Source organism: Megalopta genalis, chromosome 13 (genome assembly GCF_051020955.1).
Source record: "Megalopta genalis isolate 19385.01 chromosome 13, iyMegGena1_principal, whole genome shotgun sequence".
NCBI lineage: Eukaryota > Metazoa > Arthropoda > Insecta > Hymenoptera > Halictidae > Megalopta > Megalopta genalis.
In genome coordinates this window covers 9,376,453-9,397,145 of record NC_135025.1, presented here as the reverse complement: position 1 = coordinate 9,397,145, position 20,693 = coordinate 9,376,453, and the positions used below count along the sequence as shown (strand labels likewise).

General features: G+C 39.9%; 1 protein-coding gene across 1 annotated transcript in view; it reads right to left on the bottom strand.

Moving 5' to 3' along the window:
- The window catches only part of LOC117224883 (protein amalgam), a 270,190-nt gene extending 252,822 nt beyond the window's left edge, over positions 1-17,368 (bottom strand). Inside the window, exon 1 of the mRNA XM_033478083.2 lies at positions 17,256-17,368. Within this exon, the coding sequence (XP_033333974.1) occupies positions 17,256-17,328 (73 nt within the window). The 5' untranslated portion in view covers positions 17,329-17,368. The remainder of the gene's footprint in view (positions 1-17,255) is intronic.
- Positions 17,369-20,693: the final 3,325 nt, after the last annotated feature.

The following is a 20,693-nucleotide window of genomic DNA, read 5'->3' as shown; positions in this document are numbered from 1 at the left end:
ACAAAGGGAACAAATTTAAACGGTACAAGAAGCTCTACTTTTTTACAACTCCACGTTTGCCAAGATTGCAATAATATACCTAAAAGACACAAATATATTTTTCTTAAGTAAAAGAAAGAAAGAAGAAGAAGAAGAAAATCAACAATTCGTGCAATACTTCAGATTCTTCGATAATTGTTATCTTTATTCACCACATTAAAACCCATCAAGGGTTGACTAGAATGAGAAAGTGTAATACAAAAAGTATCTAGTTTTTATATTAATTTTATGATATTGTACTATATTTGTATTGTTATAAATCGTACGAAAATCATGATAGACCAGATTTTGCATAAATACCAGAAATTAAACAATGTAGCTTCCACCGTATGATTTATTCAGTTATAAAAGGAGTAATAATTTTATTATTTATGATTAATCTTTTTAATTCACAAAATCTTACACATTTGCACGTTTTTCGACGCGACGCCGGAAAAAGCAGAAACAATATGGCGGATAAAATGTGTCCGGCAAAACTATTTCAATTTATAGACAATTGCGCGGAGCACTTCCGAGATAAATAAATAAACAAACCGCGAAGCTACAGCGTTAGATTTCACATTCAGTGTGTTGCCGAGTTGATACATATGCGTGACTGTAATAAAAGACTTTTTCATTCGGAACGAAACGTCACAAAGCAATATTACAATACGGCTGCTGAAGTTTGTTCTGCAAAAGGTAGATCCCGGTGGAATAGATTCGAATTGTTGCCGTAATTTTAAATCCAATGGAGGGAATCATAAATGGCATGAAAGTTTCGCATGCGGCTTGATATGATATTGCCACCGTGAATTGAAACGTTCGAATTACCGTCCTATTCGATATATTTTCAGTGTATTTATACGAATATTTGTCCGATGCTATTCGCATAATCGAACGTTAAATTGTCACAGATTTGGCTTATTTATTTTTTGCTAACACAATGAACAACTGAGAACATCGTCATTGAAACATGACAGCAAAAATATAACCGTGTGGAACAGCGATTTCCGAAATAACAACGATACGCGTTCTTTTATGAATTCTCCGAGATTTACATTGTCGTAAAATGATTTCACCGGTTTCGACGTCGCCACGAATGTCTTTCGAACGTAGCAAACAATTCAAAAATATCTCCGCACAAAGCATCAATTTTTTTTTCTTTTGTATCGAAATCGAAGATATGTACCCGAGTTTAAAGAAAAAATGTGCAAAAGGAATTTGCAAAATTAGGATACAGTTTCGCGACAATTGCAATACGATATTCGAAGTGTTACTACATTGGTCACGCTCGATTTTAATGGACAAGAACGACGTAAAAAATAAAATACTGCTGCACAATTACTTCGAAAATTGTCCATGTCAATCAAAGAGTCGTCATGCCCGTTGAGATTGTCTTTCTGTTATGACGAAATATTTCGTAATACCCGACTCTGACAGATTAAGGACACTTATGAAACGAGACTTTTTCATCACTTTCGGGTGCCACTTACCGCATAGTCGCGAAGAGCGGCGCGCGACTAATGTACGAAATGGAAAACTGAGTGTCTTTGAAGTCGTTGTAGCGCTCGAAAAATACAGCGGTCCGCTCGGAAGCAGTCCCATACGGCCCGGCTAAGCTAATCTATTTCGTTCGAGAGCATCGTTCTGCGGGAAAAGAACGACATTTTCGTCACGCCGGCGATATTCTCGTAAAAGAACAACGTGGACGGTGTGAAAAAGGGGTGTCGCGTCGCGACGCGGCGCGGGGCGGGACGGGGCGGCCGACACAAAGGCAGCAGCACGTGGACTAGCCTAATGAAATATGTACCCTCCGCGTCGATCACGAGTGACTGCCGTCTAATAACTCGAAATACGCGATAAATCAAACACCAGTCACCGGTGTATGTAATCAACGAATCAAACCGTCGACGGGCCGCGTGCTCGAATCGATGGCGCGCAATTAATTTAAACCTCCCGTCCTTGGCTGTCCGCCGTGTCATTCGTACGATCGAAAAACCATGACAACAAGTGTATCAATGTCAGCCCCGGGAACGAGCCGCCACATTATGCACTTTTCCAAAAACTCGTTCGTATAATAAGTGCTGGTCTCTGAAAATTATTCACCGAAGTTCCTCTGGCACGACGGTATTCATACGCGCGCGCATTATTTAAACTCTGGTGCGCGCGTTATTAATAACCTTGACATCAATTTTGCGTTCCGATAACCATTAGAGCATTATTACCGAACTGTGGGTATCATGCGTTTATGACAAAAATGATTTGTGGCTGGATACAAAACGGTGGAAACGTTCGAAGAATTTACTGTTGCATTGTTCCCGACTCATTCAAATTATCAAGAAACGATATAAGTGTCCATATAGCTTCTGTATCTTGCAGATAGCACAGACAATCTTTACTTTGCATAAAAATCCGCAGTCTAATTGTTATAGATTTTGAACGTGACTGCGAGAATTATTTCTCTTCATCGTCGTCAGATTCTGAGGATAAAGGAGAAAGTCTTTCCAACATTGAGAATTTCTCCTGCTTTAATTGCAAGGGGTGCGCGAATGAATTTTCTGCAGAAGTATTATATAGACTCTCCTAAATTTGACCTTATATATTTTTGCAAGATTTTATCTATTTAAACGTGCTTGAAGACTGTTCAGATTCGAGAAGATTAATTATTACTGGATTACTGGATTATCCTATATTTAACCATTTGCTGTTCGAGCCATTTTAACTCTAAATCCAGAATAGTTTCTCTGATCTACAGTGTCTCCATTTTCAACGGATTCGATAATGTGCAAATTATTATGGAACGTGATGTGACAATTTTTAGTGCTGCCTCGTAATCGCTGTCCGGGTGCAAAGGGTTGAGCATCGCTACCGAATCAAACTAACGTCGGTATATACAGTTCCCGGTGCGAATAACGAACTGTAATGTTGTTGTAAAGCAAATACATATACATATAATGAATTGTAATGAATATTTCAGTTATCCGACATTAACGTAAACTATGCAATGCGGATAATATGTATTTGCACGAACATCCGGAATCTGTTCGTCACATTCGCGAGACGTCAAAGTCCCGTATAAACGGTTTGAGATAACAGGTAACCAATTCATTGTATTACATATTTCGATGCGATTAGACGGTTGTCATGGCGGCTTCACGTGTTCATTATATCGTAACTGCATAACAAATCCGCGGATCATTGGACACCGGTACTAAAATTTCCAATTAATCCACCGCGTTCATTAATCCCTGTAATGTCGAACAAGATATCCGAATCCTATAATGCCGAAAATATGGAATGCGCCGGTTTTTAAGCTGCCACGAGCAGCGCCAGTGATTGGTAATAGTAATAATGATCATTCGCGCGACTGCTCGCTAAAGCAAGAATCCGAATCTGCGCCGGTCGCTGTGATTCAAACAATGTTAATCAAGCCGTTGCGCGTCCGCAAAATTATCTAATCACAATTATGATAGCCGTGCTATAACTAATGATATTATAGTAAATATGATTTCGTTCGATCGAACATCCGCAACAATAATCGTCGTTCCCGGAGCTTCTTTCAAAATGAAGGGAAAATCGAGACCGAATAAAAGACTGTTAAATTTTTTAACAGATCGTGCGATTACGAAATATTGGATTGTCCGAAGAGAAAGAAAAATATGCTGTTTCATGCAAGGAAACATTTAGTGTGCATTCTAATTTCGACTGCATTTTCGGTAAGTAAACGAAGCTTTTTATGTTAGACGACCTAAAAAGATTCGGTTATATGTGAGACAAAATTTATATTTTTCACACAGGTCCTAAAAAGACATTAACACGTTCCGTGCCGAGCTTTTTTTACTCGAATCTTCACACTTTGATATTTTACTAAAACTTGATGTATTACGTGCAATTATTAATTCTCGTACACATAACAACGTAACGAAAACTTATCAACGCCCATTCTTGCGGTGGAAATTGATTCTTCGGTTCTAAATTTCTTGTAAACAATTTGTTCAGTTCACTAAGTAAACATGCAAGCGTGTACCATCGATGGTACACGTGGCACGGAACGTGTTAATTCGACCCGAAGTTTAAAATGTTCAACATTTCTTTGGAACCTCGGGGAAAGTGTTTGATCTGCTCCCCTAATTTAATCCTCGTTTTTCAATTATTTTTGCAGCTCAATTTGTCTGTTGATGTTAAATTGACAAAATTATAACAAATCAGTATGATAGAAACATAAGTAATCAATTTTTTAAGTTACTTCTCTAGAAATTACAGCTTAAGGTAAAATGAAATATGTTTCATCGAAGATTATTACAATTACATGCAGTAAAAAAATTAATAAAATAACGTGCAGAATCGCGCTATTTAAATTGACACACCGTTAATTCTCTACTGTCGGATGAAAGGTAATATACAGGGTGAGGCCCCTAAAACAGGCAATAGAGATCCTTAACGGAAGAGAGACGTGAAACGAGAGAAACAGCGTCGGCGATCGAACGATTCGCTTGCGAAGAAAGGAGAAATAAATAATTCCACATTTCTCGATCCCCGCGCCGTTGTTCCTTCTAATTGAACCGGCATCCCTTTACGAACGTTAAGCAAATTCGTAACTAATTTGGGTAATAAGGTTCGCGCAATTAGGGAGAAGCCAGAACGGTAGATTTACGGGGACGTCGAGCGACGCGCGATAATTCGGTGCTAAGTCATTAGCCTGGCCGTTTACACCGCAAGGTGTGCATAATGGCGGCGGCGTATCTCAGCGGCTTCTAATTCGCGAGCATCCACCACTCGCCGTTGTTCCGATTATCCTTTCAATTTTATGCTTATGCGTTCCCACCTTGGCTCCGTTCCGAACCTAATAACTTTTCTCCGTAATTTAGCCGGGAATCCATGCGGGGCTCGGTTTAACCCTAAAGCCGATACGCTTCTTTCGAACTTTAACATTTCGCATTGACCTCTACACGATTTCCCTGCCATGAATCTAGGGGGGCTTACGCGTAACAAATCACAGTTTCAGGTAAATCGGCCGTGCTAATATTTCTAAGAGCGACAAGCAAACTGCGGATCTTCGTACAAAATATTCTGCATCGCGATTACAGGATGTAAAGATTCGTTTATCCTACGAGGATAAACGAATGCAAATAAAATGCAAATTTTTGCGACATTGAAAAATAAAGATTAATTTCTTTCGTTAAGATCTCTGTGCGAAATAAAAATTTGGAATTGCAAGGCAAAGATTAACGTCTTTTTAGGATCTGTATGCAAAATATAAATTTTGTTGTGTCAATTACAAAACAAAGGTTAACCCTTTGCGCTCGAGTGGCGACTCCGAGGCGACGTTAAAAATTGTTACACTGTTTTCAAAAGAATTTTCACATTATTACATTTGTCTCTATTCGATAAATTGTCAAACAATAGAAAAGTTTTCTGTAAGCATATGCGCTCAATTTCATATGTATAATATCAAATAAAAATAATCGTATGAAGTGGAAATACTGTAGGTTGAAACAAATGTCTTCATTTTGGAATTAAAGTAGTTTCGAGTGCGATTTTGTTGCGTCAATTACGAAACGAAGATTAATTTACTTTCTTAATAATTTTAATAAGTTCGAAACAGTACAACGATGTGCTCATATTTACAACAAAAGATAGATTAACGAAACACGGGCTAGTGGAGGCACAGGAAGAATTTGAAGACACTGTTACATTGTTGGAAGAAGAAATAAATTTTTATGTAATCTCTGCCTCTCGCGTAATCAATAAGGAAAATTTGTATTTGTCATAAAGATCAGCTTTGTAGTCATAAATGCCTGAAATACGAAGTCTAATTAGAAGAATGTTTTGTTGATATTACTATTGATGCTTCTTTACACATTGCATCTTGAAACGTATTCAAATGATGAAAGACTGGAGAGAAAGCTAATTAATGTCCGTGATTATTAAGAAAACGTTTCAATGAATTCACATTTTCGCACGAACTATTAACAAGCGATAAGAGAAATTATTTTAAACGAAGAAATTTAAATTGACATAATCGACAGGTGCAATACGATATTCCGTTTTGCGATTGGTTTCAATCGACGTTGTTATACAATTCTACGAACCTGAGAACGGCAGCTAAGTTTAACAAACTATTTTAATATGAAGTAAATAAATAAAAACAGTAGTGCGAACTGATCATGTAAAATATTTATCTAAAACATTAACTGCAAGCACGCGTTCTTTTCGAATTACGTCAATCCAGAAAGTTACACGATGTTACAATAATTTACCAGAATATTTTACATAAAATATTCAGAGCCGACTATTACACGAATGTCGCCGATCCATTTATAAATATCGCGTATTTACAATGCAGATTGAATTCCCAAATTATAATTTCGTCAAGAGACGTCAATATCTCAACAAAGAGCGACATTGAGCTTCGCTATTAATGCTTTTACACTTCGTGATAACCGTATTCTGTGGTTTTCTGATTAATTATATAAACAAACATTATGAATTATAAAGACAATGCTGCCGACCAATATCGCCAGTATTTCGAATTTCATTGGACCAGTGTGACGATTTAATTAATTGATATTCATTCGAAGTACGAAGGTAATTAGGACTCTACTTGCATACACAGGCACATGAAAGAATTCGAACGATGACATATTCCTAATTGCAGTTAACGCAAACCGTATAGTACAGTAAATATTTTGTAATTGTATATGTCGTGTATGGGGAATATGTGAGAATAATGTGTACAAATTTCACTGAAATCAAGTAACACATATCCGAGTTGGAAAGACTTCATTGAATGTAACAACATATCGTAGATCACAAAAGGATCCAAACTTTGTGTTTAACACTAATTAATAGCAACATTAATTGGACTAATAAAATATTTAATGTGAAATTGAACCTCCTTTGAAGTTATTACATCGTTTGAACACTTTCGTGTGCTTGTGTACGTATCAGGATTATTTAACATTGAACGTATCTCCGGATATTGTAGACTCGTAGAAATTGAGCCGTTTATTTTGAAAGTGACATAAGAGTCACTTTGTTTTTAAGTCGATATATTTAAGGGTTTGCGTTTTAACACATTTAAAAATATGGATGCTAACTTTCGAGAAGATTTACTTTGTATTTGTTATCTCAGGATACTGATATTTTTCTCAGTATGAATAATTTCGTATAAACATTAAAAAATCACCACTTTTCATTACGGTAAAGTGACTTGTGCCACTTTCAAAATAAACGGCTCAATTGATACGTCAATAAAAATCTGGTAACTATTTTCTCGATATCACGATCAACTTTTTCAGTGACAATCGAACGTGTCCTGATTAACCTCTTAGATGTGGACGACGTGCATACACGTCATAAGGAAATAACAATTTTACATCTCACGACAAAAATACTTCTGCCACGATTTAGTTCGAGATGCTCGTAAAACATATTCATAAACTTCGCACATTTTAGAATAATTCTGGAACAACTTGCCGAAAGAAACTGCACCCGGCGCGATCGACAACAAAAAGACGCATACAAAGTTGATTTTAAAATTAGATGAAGAAATTAAGAAGTGCTTAAGAATCTTTCTTATTCTTTCGTTTCACGTGAATAGAACGGCCGAAATCATGGCAACCGTAAAGGCATCCTTTCGATACACGATTGCTCGCGGGACTCCGTTCCATCACCAATTTGTAGCTATCTCTCGTTGCAAAAATTTGCAGGTATTGCTAAAAGAGTGACAAATATATGTGAAAACCACCGATGCAAGAGATTGCATAGTTTCTTTACAGCAAAATCCAAAAAAAAGAAAAAAACGGTGTTCCCGACTGGAACACCACTTGAGCCCAGCTTCAACCCAGCGAGCACAAAAAAACCCCGGAGTTCTCGCGCGGCCAACCAACCCCGAAATTTTGTCCGATCACGTCGGTCAATCTGGTCTGTTTCGAATTTGCTATTTAAATCGCGAACAGCAGCACCGGGCATCCTCCCCCGGTCGGACGTAGAAATAATCGTTCCGGCGCGAATAAACGAGGGATCTCTAGCACGATCTACGAAGTGTCCCGTCAGACGACTAAAGAACCTATTTCCACCCGACCGGCCGAGAAAGAGAGAGTAATTATTATCACGCGAAAGGATAAGGAGAGTTCGTTGGACTAACTTCCGCCGTGATAATTTATACTTGCCACGGTTCGTGCGGCGTCGAGAGACACAGAGGGCGAGAGGGTGGCCCGGGCTCGGATAGGGGCCGAGACAGGGGCTGCGGGACAGAGAGAGAGAGAGAGAGAGAGAGAGAGAGAGAGAGAGAGAGAGAGCGAGAGAGAGAGAGCGAGAGAGAGAGAGAGTAAGAGAGAGAGTAAGAGAGTGAGAGTAAGAGAGTGAGAGAGAGAGTGAGAGAGAGAGTGAGAGAGAGAGAGAGAGAGAGAGAGAGAGAGCCGACCCGGGAAACGGTGGGAAAGAAAGAGCACAGGTGGCACAATGCCGACTTCGCGCGTTTCCATTTGAATGTAACTTGCCGCGGTTCTAGGCCCGTACTTCCCAGCGCACCGCCGCGCCGCATGAACTAGAGATGGCGATTACACGATAAATCGAACCGGCCGACCGTAGTTCAGCCGGTGTCTTGGCGAATTCCTAGGCACTCGGAAGCTGACGGTGTTGCGGATTTGTATTGGGTTCTCTGCAAAATTCACCGCGATTTTCAATGGGGCGACACCGCGAACTTGGGCCTGGTAAGATCAGTCGCTCGAGTGCACATTGGGTGCTCGATGCAGGGAGGAGGGAGAGATTCATTTGAGATCGGACATGGAGCTGAAGATATGATCATTTATCGATAATATAGAAATGTTATCGATACATCGATAGTATCGTTGAGACGTCGTTAAGACGAATAGAAGAGACGAGAATAAAATGTAACAGAACAGTAAATTCTCTCCAATCGACGTTCAAATTGTACAGAAAAATGGACAATTTGGGAAGAGGGCGTGCGATTATTCGAGCCTCGCGGCTCGTTTTTATAGCTTCTGACAATCGGCAACTATAAAAGCCGCAAGGCTTCTTCTCAAATTGTCTATTTTTGTGTACAAGCTGAGGGTCAATTAAGAAGAAAATCGAATTTGAAGTTTGCTCAATTATTTATTTACTTGTGTATTCTATTAGCGATTGTCCCTGACCGTGGAAATATTTATAAACATTTATAATAATAATATATTACAATGTCCAGTTTCATTTATAATTCGTCGGAAACACGTGTGCAGCAACGAGGAGGACATTTCCGACAGTATTTGTAAAGTAAGAAACTTCAAATTCGATTTTCTCGAAAACGAAGCCTCGGATGAAAAAATTGTATACCATATTTCTTCCTTACTTTCTAATGTAATTCAGATTATGAGTAACGTGCCGTAACTTACAAAAGAAATAATAAGTCATCGTATCGATGATCAATTAAAGAACAATACGCAACGTTTACGCAAAGCTACGTAACATTAATATTTCATTATTCGAGCTCATATAGCTCGGCTCCACTGTTCGACCACGGTTCATATTATAATAACAGCTCGGCTCGGAGTTCAGGTATTCAGAACTGCAAGCTCATTCATACAGCATAAGTGAAGTGCTGATAGATGGAATTCCAATGTATGTACTCCGTATATCGGTGACAGAATTATGTAATCAGAATTAGAAGTAAAGTTTTGCACTTACGTATTTAACGTGTATATGTATATGTGTATATATATATATATATATAAAATAAACTAAAAAATATATATATATATTTTTTAGTTTATTTATATTATATTTTTTATTTTATATATATATATATATATATATATATATATATAAAATAAAATAAAAACCTGCAATTTAATCATGATGATTAAATTGCGGGTTTTACTCATTTAAGAGAAAAATGAGTAGATCAAAAACAGTTACTAGTAGCAATTAAATAATTTGAAAACATTATCGTACGACTGAGAACTCGGTAATATTATTAGCAGCAAAAATAAATGCAGTTACCGCGTCCTGTAATTAATATAGACAACCTTTACCTTGCATAAAAATTCGCAGTGCGGTGATGACATATTGCCAAAGTGATCCCCAACAAGCGATTGTCACCCTAATCTGAATACTAATCTGGACGATTTGATGTTTTAAATTAGTATTAACCAGTAAGAACATAGGCGTAGAAATTAATCATCCGCGACACTGAATAAACGCATAGTCAATATTTAAATTCACCAATCATGCAAATACCAAGCGAAACTTGTAAAAGTTAAACACATTCACATGTAGGGACTGTTCCACAACATTGACTTAACTTCTTCGATAGAATCTTGAAACTTATCCGAAGAAGATACTCGCGCGATCGTAGAAGCTGCAACGTTCGAACGTGTTTGCTCGAAAATCGAACAAGTAGCTGCCTAGGCAACGATGATAAATAGCTGCGACACATGAGCAATCAAATGTGCCAGTTAATTACTGAATCGAATCGATCGAACAGCGGTAACGTAAAAATTGTCAGCAACCAGAAAACAGACAATTCCAAAATACGATTTCAGAGGTCCGTTTCGCGGCGCGCGCTGTAAATAGAGTTTTGCCAAGCCTGGGCTCCATCGGTTGTTCGAATTACAAGTTCTTTTACATGCTGAGCTCGTTCCGATCTGGCCTGCTGAGCTAAAAAGTCGATTGACTGTAGATACCGAGGAGCTGTCAGTACAATTCAGAGACAAGATTGGTCCTTTGAAGGATGCTGCTCTGAGCGGGTCCGAGCGGTAAGCGTCTCTTTGTAACGGCCGCGATCGATTTACATTTAAAACGAACGTAATTCATTGGTCCACGTGCTGTGGATGTTAATGCACGAACTATTAGACCGATCAAGAACGAGGAGCTGTGCTCGGGCTAATTCGCGTTTCATCGATACAGTTTTTGTTCGCCGAAACGTCGGCCTACTCGATCCAATCGGGAAACGGTCGAATGCGGAGGAAGCAGCGTCCGCGTTACGCGATTCAAACTCGTCTCACGTAATTCGAATGAAAGAAATGCAGCGAACGCCACCTCCACTTGCGGCGCCATTTGTTTCAACGTGCCGAGTACAGGTGAGTCTAATCCCATTGACTGCTCAAAATCACTTCTTCGGTGCTGCGCCAACGAGACACGGTTCCTGCATCCACTTGCACTTTCCTTCCCCGGGATACAGGAGAGTTTCGTTTCTCTTGGAACTGACTGTACATCAAGACGGTGCGGGAAAACAACAATTGAGCCGTTTATTTTGAAAGTGGCATAAGTCACTTTTTTTTCTTTTTTTTTTAAATGAGAAGATACCGTTCAGTTGTAATTAGTGTTACAATTAACTAGATTTTTTTGAAAAAGTGACTTATGCCACTTTCGAAATAAACGGCTCAATTATTTCGCGTTGTCGTACACGGACAGAGGACGTTCAGTTCTGACAGTTCACTGACAGTTGCGGTCAATTTGCAGAGTTCTTATATATTTACTGGCAATTTTTTTATATCCAGATATTGAAAATCTGCGGATGAATCATTATTATCTAGGCAGTTTCTTGAGGTATTTATTTACATGCTTATGAACTCTCGTAAACAAATGAAGATATTCAATTGGTCTTATATGGGAACGATAAACGATAACTTTCTGACAAGAATTCTTTTTATCTTTCACAATGTATTCTTTTTATCTTCCGTGGCTATTCGTTGTCTAAATTGGCAGAAGGGCGGGTTAAATGTTAAAAATGTGAAGTTGTTCTCCTTTTTTGTTCCACAAGAGAGCCAGAAGTATTCAGCATCAAGTTCTAGGGAGTTTTTAACGAATTAAAAGATGTGAAAGATGAAACTTGAAGTTTTTAAAATAATCCAGATTTATCATTTCTTATGAAATTAAAACTGTTTAAATATCGACGATTTTTCGAAACCTGGAATGTACCATTTTTGATGCCAACTCGATAAATAGATAAATAGATAAACAGATAAATTTCGATAAATAGATTTAATTCGATAAATAGATTACTATATATTTTTTTCATAAACGCAACGTCTCTGAATATACGTATTATCCTGTAACAATTCTTTCAACTTCAATTGTCATTCAATCTCTAATACGATTAGAACGATGTGTTGCATCAAGTTAAAATAGCACAATATGATTTAATAATATTTGATGAAAAGTCGAAAATGCTGACATTTCCCTCGTAATAAATAAACAGATAAATTTCGATAAATAGATTTAATTCGATAAATGATGTGAAAGATGAAACTTGAAGTTTTTAAATTAATCCAGATTTATCATTTCTTATGAAATTAAAACTGTTTAGATATCGACGATTTTTCGAAACATGGAATGTTCAATTTTTGAAGCCAATTCGATAAGTAGATAAATAGATAAACAGATAAATTTCGATAAATAGATTACTATACGTATTATCCTGTAACAATTCTTTCAACTTCAATTGTCATTCAATCTCTAATACCATTAGAACGATGTTGCATCAAGTTAAAATAGCACAATATGATTTAATAATATTTCATGAAAAGTCGAAAACGCTGACATTTCCCTCGTAATAAATAAACAGATAAATTTCGATAAATAGATTTAATTCGATAAATAGATTACTATATATTTTTTTCATAAACGCAACGTCTCTGAATATACGTATTATCCTGTAACAATTCTTTCAACTTCAATTGTCATTCAATCTCTAATACCATTAGATCGATGTTGCATCAAGTTAAAATAGCACAATATGATTTAATAATATTTCATGAAAAGTCTAAAACGCTGACATTTCCCTCGTACTGCAAGGAAATAGCGGTTTCTGATTGTATACCATTACATGATAAACAAATTGTGTCTACTTTTAGTCTGCAGTATTCGCGTACAATTAAATTCTATCGGAAACTGCTTTAAATATTTGCTTCGAAAGCGGACCTTATGTATATTTTCGGACGGAGTTGCTTGCGTTTACGTTCGTCTGTCAACTCTATTATCAAAGTTTCCGTCTGCGAAAAACAAACATCGGTGTCCAACTCAGTTCGTACTTGTGCAGATTTCTTTGCAACGCGGGACTCGACATTCTCATGAAACGGAACGACGTTGCTTCCGCTGAACAACGTCGTTCCGGAATATGCTAGCAGCAACTTGTTCGTCTGGACACGAGCTAAAATAGTTGTACTAAATCAATCCTAGGGGGTAGGTAACAATTTTTGACGACGATTGTTATACGTTAAAGTCGTCGATATTTTGAAAATGACCTGTTGATCAAATGTTTCCTTCAACAATCCCTTCCTGTTCTACATTCCACTGCACGTGTTATTTTGCAGTTAAGAACATTGTTTTATAAGCAATATGTTTAAACGTACCAGCAAGATGAATATTTTTGTAATTTACAGTAACATAACAGTACGAACAATAGTTGTAACTCGTGCTGTTTTTATTACGAATTGAAACATAGTATTATTAGACTGCGGAATTTTGTGCAAAATAAAACCTTTCTTCCATCAATTTCAGAAATTGAGAACCGAGTAGAATAATTTTAATAATTTTAATCGCTTTAAAATAACATGACCGTGTCCTTTTACACTTGTATTTCACGCTACCATTTTTCCCATAAATGCATGAAATCCGCAATCTGTTTGTTATACTGGAATTAAGCATGCATTTAAATACCGAGCAGTGAATATTAATAAATATTATTAATAATAATATTAACCTTTAATAATAACAATATTAATCTTAGAATATTAATCTTTACGAGCTAAAAATTCGTGAGCTAACTTATGTTTACGTTTCAGTCGGTGTTCAAGACCACTATTTAAGAAAATAATTGACGAATATAAGGTTCGATAGATCGAGGAATGGACAAAAATTCGGTTACGTTCGGACTAAAAAAAATCTGTAAGAAACGCGCAGTAATAATTTCCCTTCGGGATTTCGTATTCCAGAAGATCGAATATGAAAATTTATTGGACACGTGTGTTACCCGATACGAGCAGCTAATGCGCCCGACTATTGCTCGCTGCTTCCACTTGCGATAGAGATTAATGACGCTATAGCAATTTATTTTCCATCGATCTTAGTACAGTCTGATTATCAGGGGCTGGGAAATTCGTTTGAAAAAAAGTCACAATCATACGCAAACAATAACACCGGCGGATGAAAAAACGCCAACGATGGACAGATAGACGACGTAAGTAGCGTTCAAACATGTACGCACGAAACGTATACTCGCGCTGCGTTTCCTGGAACATGGCAACTAGCACGTCAAAATTGTCACATCGTACATTTTTTCTTTAAATTCCTTGCAATACAATAAGAACAACATTTCTCCTACACCATCCGACAGAGAAATCGAAGTTTCGACAAACATTTTTGAGCTGAAAGCTTAGTCGTCGTTCTTTCTCCTAATTTTTCCATTGTTCTGCAACACTCAAGCATCGATTCGACGCTTCGATTTCGAAAAATAATGTTCACGTAACAACGTCGCCTAAACCGTGAGAACATTGACAAAGTAATCGTAATGTGGCACGATTCAACTTTCCAATTTCAATACGACCGAAACCAGTTCTCCGATTTCATGAAACGTGCGAGCTCGTTGGCGCGACAATGAAAAAAAAACCGTAAAAGTATTAAAAAAGAAAGTTCCGTCGTTCTATACGAATTCCGTCAACAGTACCGCCAAGCCGTTTCAGGGATTGTCAAGAGCCATAATACGTCAAAGGGACGAGAAATCCTCGTCGGAAACGAATCCGGAAGGTTCTGTTCGCGACACGGTATTGTAAACGATCGTTGGATTATCGTAGAAATATGCACGATCGAAGCCGGTAATTAGCGCTGTTCGCGGGTTTTCTCGGTCGTTTTTAGTTACCGTCCGATCGTAAAATCGACCGCCGAAAATGGTGAACGAACGGGGGGCTCTCGGCACCGCCGACAAGCGGAATCGGTCTCGATCGATGGTGGAACTAAATTTACAACACGATCTCGCGACGCCGACGTCGACGTCGACGTCGTGCGCGGGTTCGGACTAACGCGGATTTTATGCAACTATATACGAAGCAGTAAAACGGGGGTGGCGATTAAAGAGATCGAGTGGCGCGATAAGATTTCGATCACCACTCTCTCGAGTTCTATCACGCGTACAATGGACGAGCATTTCTTTTTACCCTGTGACCGCGGAACGATGTGTGTTCTAAAACGAAAAACCGTCCGGCGTTTCTGCAGTTTTCTATTTTTTTTCTTTTCTTTTTCGTTCGTTTGTTCCGCTTTTATTTTTCGAGCCGCGAGAAGCGGCGGAGCCTTCGCTCGCGCGGAGAAAGTTCGGCGAAAGTCGTCGGCGCGCACGTGCGACGATCGCGATCTTGTGCTTTACGCGAGGAAAATCTAATTCTATGCAGGCTGTTATTTAACATCGTAACGCAATATTTACTGCTTGCACGTTCAACCCTCGCCGAAGCTCGGCTGGAAATTAGCCCAGTTTCGGTTTACAAGCACCGCGAAATGTTTTATTTCGCCGTAATTGCGCGTCGCGTTGCACGGCGTGTTTCATTTCGAATACGTCGTTGCGAACGGGACGCGATCCCGTCGGATCGAAACGCGAAAGCGAACGTGAAGCCGGGGTATCCCGAGGATCTACGGAGCGGCTGAAGAGCGCGCGCGAGGATTAATAAAATATCGCGTCGGCGAGGAGCTGTGCTAGATAAATGATAGCCGCGGACATGTTAATTGTGCAGCGGTGACATTTCATTTCGCTGCGAGGAAAACGCCGGCGGAGCCCCCGTCGAATTAGTAAATAAGGAGGCAGGATCGGTCGTTCGTTGATTAAAGGGTTAGATGGTAAATTATCTAGGAGCTATTATGCCGGAAGGGGCGCGTCATTTGTGGGTTGATGCGCGCCGTTCGACGCGAAACAATTGAAGAGGAAAAGAAATGTATAGCCGGAATACACACACGCGCGCACAGACACACGTGGCAGGAAAAACGCGAGCGGACGAACTGTACGGAACAGAAGAAGATACTCTTCCGGCGGAGAAAAAAAAGCAGCAAAACGAACGGGAGAAGAGTACCTATCGAAACAAGGGGGAAATCTCAGTGAAATCAGATACGAGAGAACGTGGAACGGTATATTATCAGGGGATCCGTGTACCCGTTAAAAAAGAGGAACGGAGAAGCTCGGGCCAGGTACAACACGCGCATACTTATCCGGCAGGAAAGGAAACGGCGAGATGGTTGAAAATTGTTGCCGCGGGATCGAGTATCTCGATATCTCATAAAAATCGAATCAACACGGTAACTCGCGATAACAAGAAGACGCTACATCGGTGATTAATGGCGCAATAAAGTCGCGGAAGTTGGGGAATTAGTAAACAGGAAGGAACAAGTTGGCAGGATGCCTGGCGCGAACGAGCTCGTCGGCGCGAAGCCGAAGATTAGGATAATGTCGCCGAGGATAAAAGCAATCGGCTATACCAAAATTCGTCCAGCGAAGATAAGGAATCCACAGCCGGTCGGCAATGAACCGTTCAGAGGCCGCGGAAGAATCGCGAGGACGCGTCCAAAAACGCGTTCGCTTATCACATCGTCGCAACAACGGAGCAGGATATAACTGACGTAACACCGTCGCGCACTGAACAACCACCTCGTGGAACGAACTCTCACCGAAAGTCTGCGGAGCGCAGGGACGGAGAGGCTACGCGAGGACGCGGAATCGCGCGATTAAACCGGGAGCCTCGTTACGAATCCCTACGGCCTCCGCGGCCGGTCGCCCTTATCTTCCCGCCTTTATTCCTCTACTTAGGGCGAGCTTTACAGCTCCCTATAGCCCAGGCTCCCTTAGTGAACAGTCAGCGGTCAGTTTACGATCGTCGTATTGAGATTCCAGGCCGGGCACTCGACTCCTGGGAGCCGGGAAACGACAAAGGCCCGGAACGACTTGACACATCTGGTCGCGTAGTCTCGTAAAGTTTGCCAGCTGCTTGGAACTTCGCGATTACACCGGACAATAAACCCTAACCCCGCGCTGTTGTTGGCGAGCCGGCACTGGTTCGCGCGGACTGTTCGTTCCGTCGCCTGTTTTCAGTTTTCGTGAACGCAGATTTGACGAGATTTCGAACCGTTGTCCTTTAACAGACTGCCGGAACAGAGCCGAAACGAGAGCTGAGAGAAAGGAGAAAGAGAGAGAGAGAGGGCTGATCTCGTCGCGCGAACGGTCGCAAGGGTTATCCAGCTAATCGGATGGTTGGTTTTACCTTGTGACGAATCGTTCAACGCGGCTGTCCATGTCACGATGCAGAAAACCGAGATCGCGAGAACTGGGAGCATATTGCTACGTGAACGACGCGGCTACGTCAACTGGCTGGCGCACCTCGAAACCCTCGGTCGTCCCGACGCTTTGCCGCCAACCGAGCGACGCCTGCGCCCCGGCGTCGACGTCGACGTCGAAGAAAGAACCCATCGGGAAATATCTGTTTACAATTATCCCGGAGACACGGGACGTCGGTCCGAGTGGTTTTTCGCGCGACCGGAGCGGAGGCAACCGGAGAGATAAACGAACGTCGGGGGGTGGGTAGGCGCGGGGGGTTGGGGGAGGCCTCTTCCGGTACCAGTTACTTTCATGTTAATCCAATCACGGTTCTAATTACTTTAACGATTTTCCTTTCTATCTCCTCCTTCGGCCGTGCCGGACGCGCACACATGCGCGGCAATGCCCCTGGCCGGCCGAAGTCTTAAAAGGCGATTAATTGCATCAGAGGCCTAGCGACGGGTTCGCCGTAAATAAATAAATGACAGGACGGCGGAGTCGTCTAATTGAATGCCGCGGGATTGCCGGAGTCGCGCAACGATCCGTGAATGGACGAGCGACGATGACGGAGCGGCCCCGACACCGTGCAATAATATTTCGACGGGCGGCGAAGCTTTCGGCGCAAGATTTACGGTTACGGCGCAGATAGCGAACTTTAGAAAATTTCGACGCGCCGGGCTTTATGACATCGACGGCGATCGGACTCGATATTTTTTCGAGGTCAGTGATATTTTCTGCTGTCCGCGAGTTAACCCTCCGCTGCGCGGCTGAAGAGATCTCCTTGTCGGCGTGTGAATAGGGTCACAGGTACAGTGTTTTTTTTCTCTCTCTTTCTCTCTCTCTCTCTCTCTCTCTCTATATATATATATATATATATATATATATATGTTTATTAATAAGCAGTGATTTTTGATCATGTGGTCGATGGATTTTTGAATGGATATCGGTGAAGTAGGTGTATTAAACAGCTTACCGTGCTTTAACCCTTTGGAGTCTGATTTATTTTTCATGAATTTACGTTATATCTGAAGTCAAGTTTCACGTACATGTAGATGCTCTAGTATAACAAGAAATATTGATTTTATTGGTGTAGGTTATTCCTTTTAGACGCTAAGGATTGGAATATAATGTGTTCCATTGGTTACACGTAAACGAATATGTGCGTGATATGTATTCTAAGATTGTTCGTATATTGTGGAAAGAACGGGATTCATTTCTCCCAGTAGGTGAACGAAATACATAGATTTAATACATGTGTCCCTATAGACTCCAAAGGGTTAACGTGTCTAACCCTTAGTGGAGATTGTAAGAGCTCGTAATGTATGAATTTGTTAACTATGCATGTTATTCCGTTCTTTTGAGTTGGAATTAAATTCTGTTCTTTTCTCCACAATATTTAAGCATTCAAAGAAACGTAGGTCCACAGTACAAACCTTAGCAATAATAAACAAATATATGCGTGGTATATATTCTAAGATTGGTATGTTCGTGTGTCGTGGAAAAGACGGGATTCATTTCTCCCGATAGGTGAACGAAATATGTAGGTTTAATACATGTGTCCCTATAGACTCCAAAGGGTTAACGTGTCTAACTCTTAGTGGAGATTGTAAGAGCTCGTAATGTAAGAATCTGTTAACTATAAATGTTATTCTATTCCTTTAAGTTGGAATTAAATTCTGTTCTTTTCTCCACAATATTTAAGCATTCAAAGAAACGTAGGTCCACAGTACAAATCCTGGCAATAAGTTCCCGATCAGACGCGTTAGTACGAAATTTACTAAAACCATTTTGAAGTGGAAAATGATATTCTTTGTAATTAAAAGTAGTAGGGAATTAAGAGGAGTTTTGTTTAAAGTTATCAACGACGCACAAGTGAAAAATGAAATGTTGCGTGGGAAAAGGTTTCCGATCGGTAGAAATATTGGCAAAACATTTAAATATTAATTATTAATATTTTGTTATTTTCCTACGTTTACGTATTACAGTTGTTATACGTTCTGGCATGGGATTAATATTTTGGGTAAAATTTTTACCATGGGTAAAATTTCTTTCTATGATATTCGGATAACCAGTCAAAGTTTTTCTTTGTTTCCTGGTTATTTGGCTCGGTGATGAGCTTTTTAAGTTTTCCCCACGTGTTTTTATTAGAATTGAGATCAAGACTGTTCGCTGGCCATTTCACTGTTCTAACGTTTTCATGTCCTAAGAGTTGTCTTTTATCACTTTACTGCGATGACAGCTGGCATTATTATCTTGACAAATAAGATTTAACGAATCCTCGAACCTGTGTTCGATGCTAGAAATTAAAAAATGACATAAAATATGAATGTATGATTCCGAATTCACATTTTGAAAGAGAAAATGCACGATTTGCTGATTCCATTGTCGATCAAACGATCCCAGATCATGAAAGATCGCGGATATTTCTGTTTAAAATTTAAGCAATTCGAATGGTAGAGAATCGTTAGAAGATGACAAACATACGCGAAAACCTGAAACAAATCGAAAGAATACATAACTTCATTGCAAATGACCGCGATGCTTCGCTGAAAATGATGGAAGCGGCTACGAACATCAACCGAGAGACGATTCGGGCCATTCTTCGCGTCGTATCCGTTCCGATTATCAAGATCCAGACAGTTCAACACGATAACGCGCCATCTCGCAAGTCACTTTTTTGTTCGTCAATTTTTGGCCAGAAATCAAGTCTGGGTGCTCGATCATTCGCCGTATCCGATCCATGATTTTGCCTTGTGCGACCTTTTCTTTATCTTCAAAATTGAGATTGAAGCGAAACGGATGCTTTTTCGAAGACATTCTGACCATCCAAACATTCGAAACGAACTGATTCATGCATTCGAATCCCGTTTGTATCGCCGTAAGAAGTGTATTGAAGCAACAGGAGATTATTTTGAATAAAACAACGTAAGATTTTTTGTGTTTCATTGGACCACTCTTAAAAATTAATTGTCACACCGTGTACAGCAACATTCTAAAATTCTCTCGAACTTTCTACGATTTCAAAATAGCCCCGAGACGTTGTCATAAGTGCAGGAAACCCGTCCTGTAATCATCACTCTCAGCTTCCAGCGTCTGCTGGATCACACATTCAATCATTTTCGGGCGTCTCGGAAGTTCTAAAAGTTGGGGAAGGTTTCGGAAGGTATTGTCAGAAGCGTCAAGAGGCGCCTTTGCTGTTGCAACGTACGATGCGTGACGCAGCTGTTACAGTATACTACTTGATAACCCGCAAAATCCTAACCTTGTTAAACCAATGATTACCAAAACCATTTTTAAATTGAGTCGTATAAGAAATGCGTAAAAAATCTGTAACTCTTACGCGTTTCATACTATTGAAGAAGCATCCGATGTGATTATAGAAACA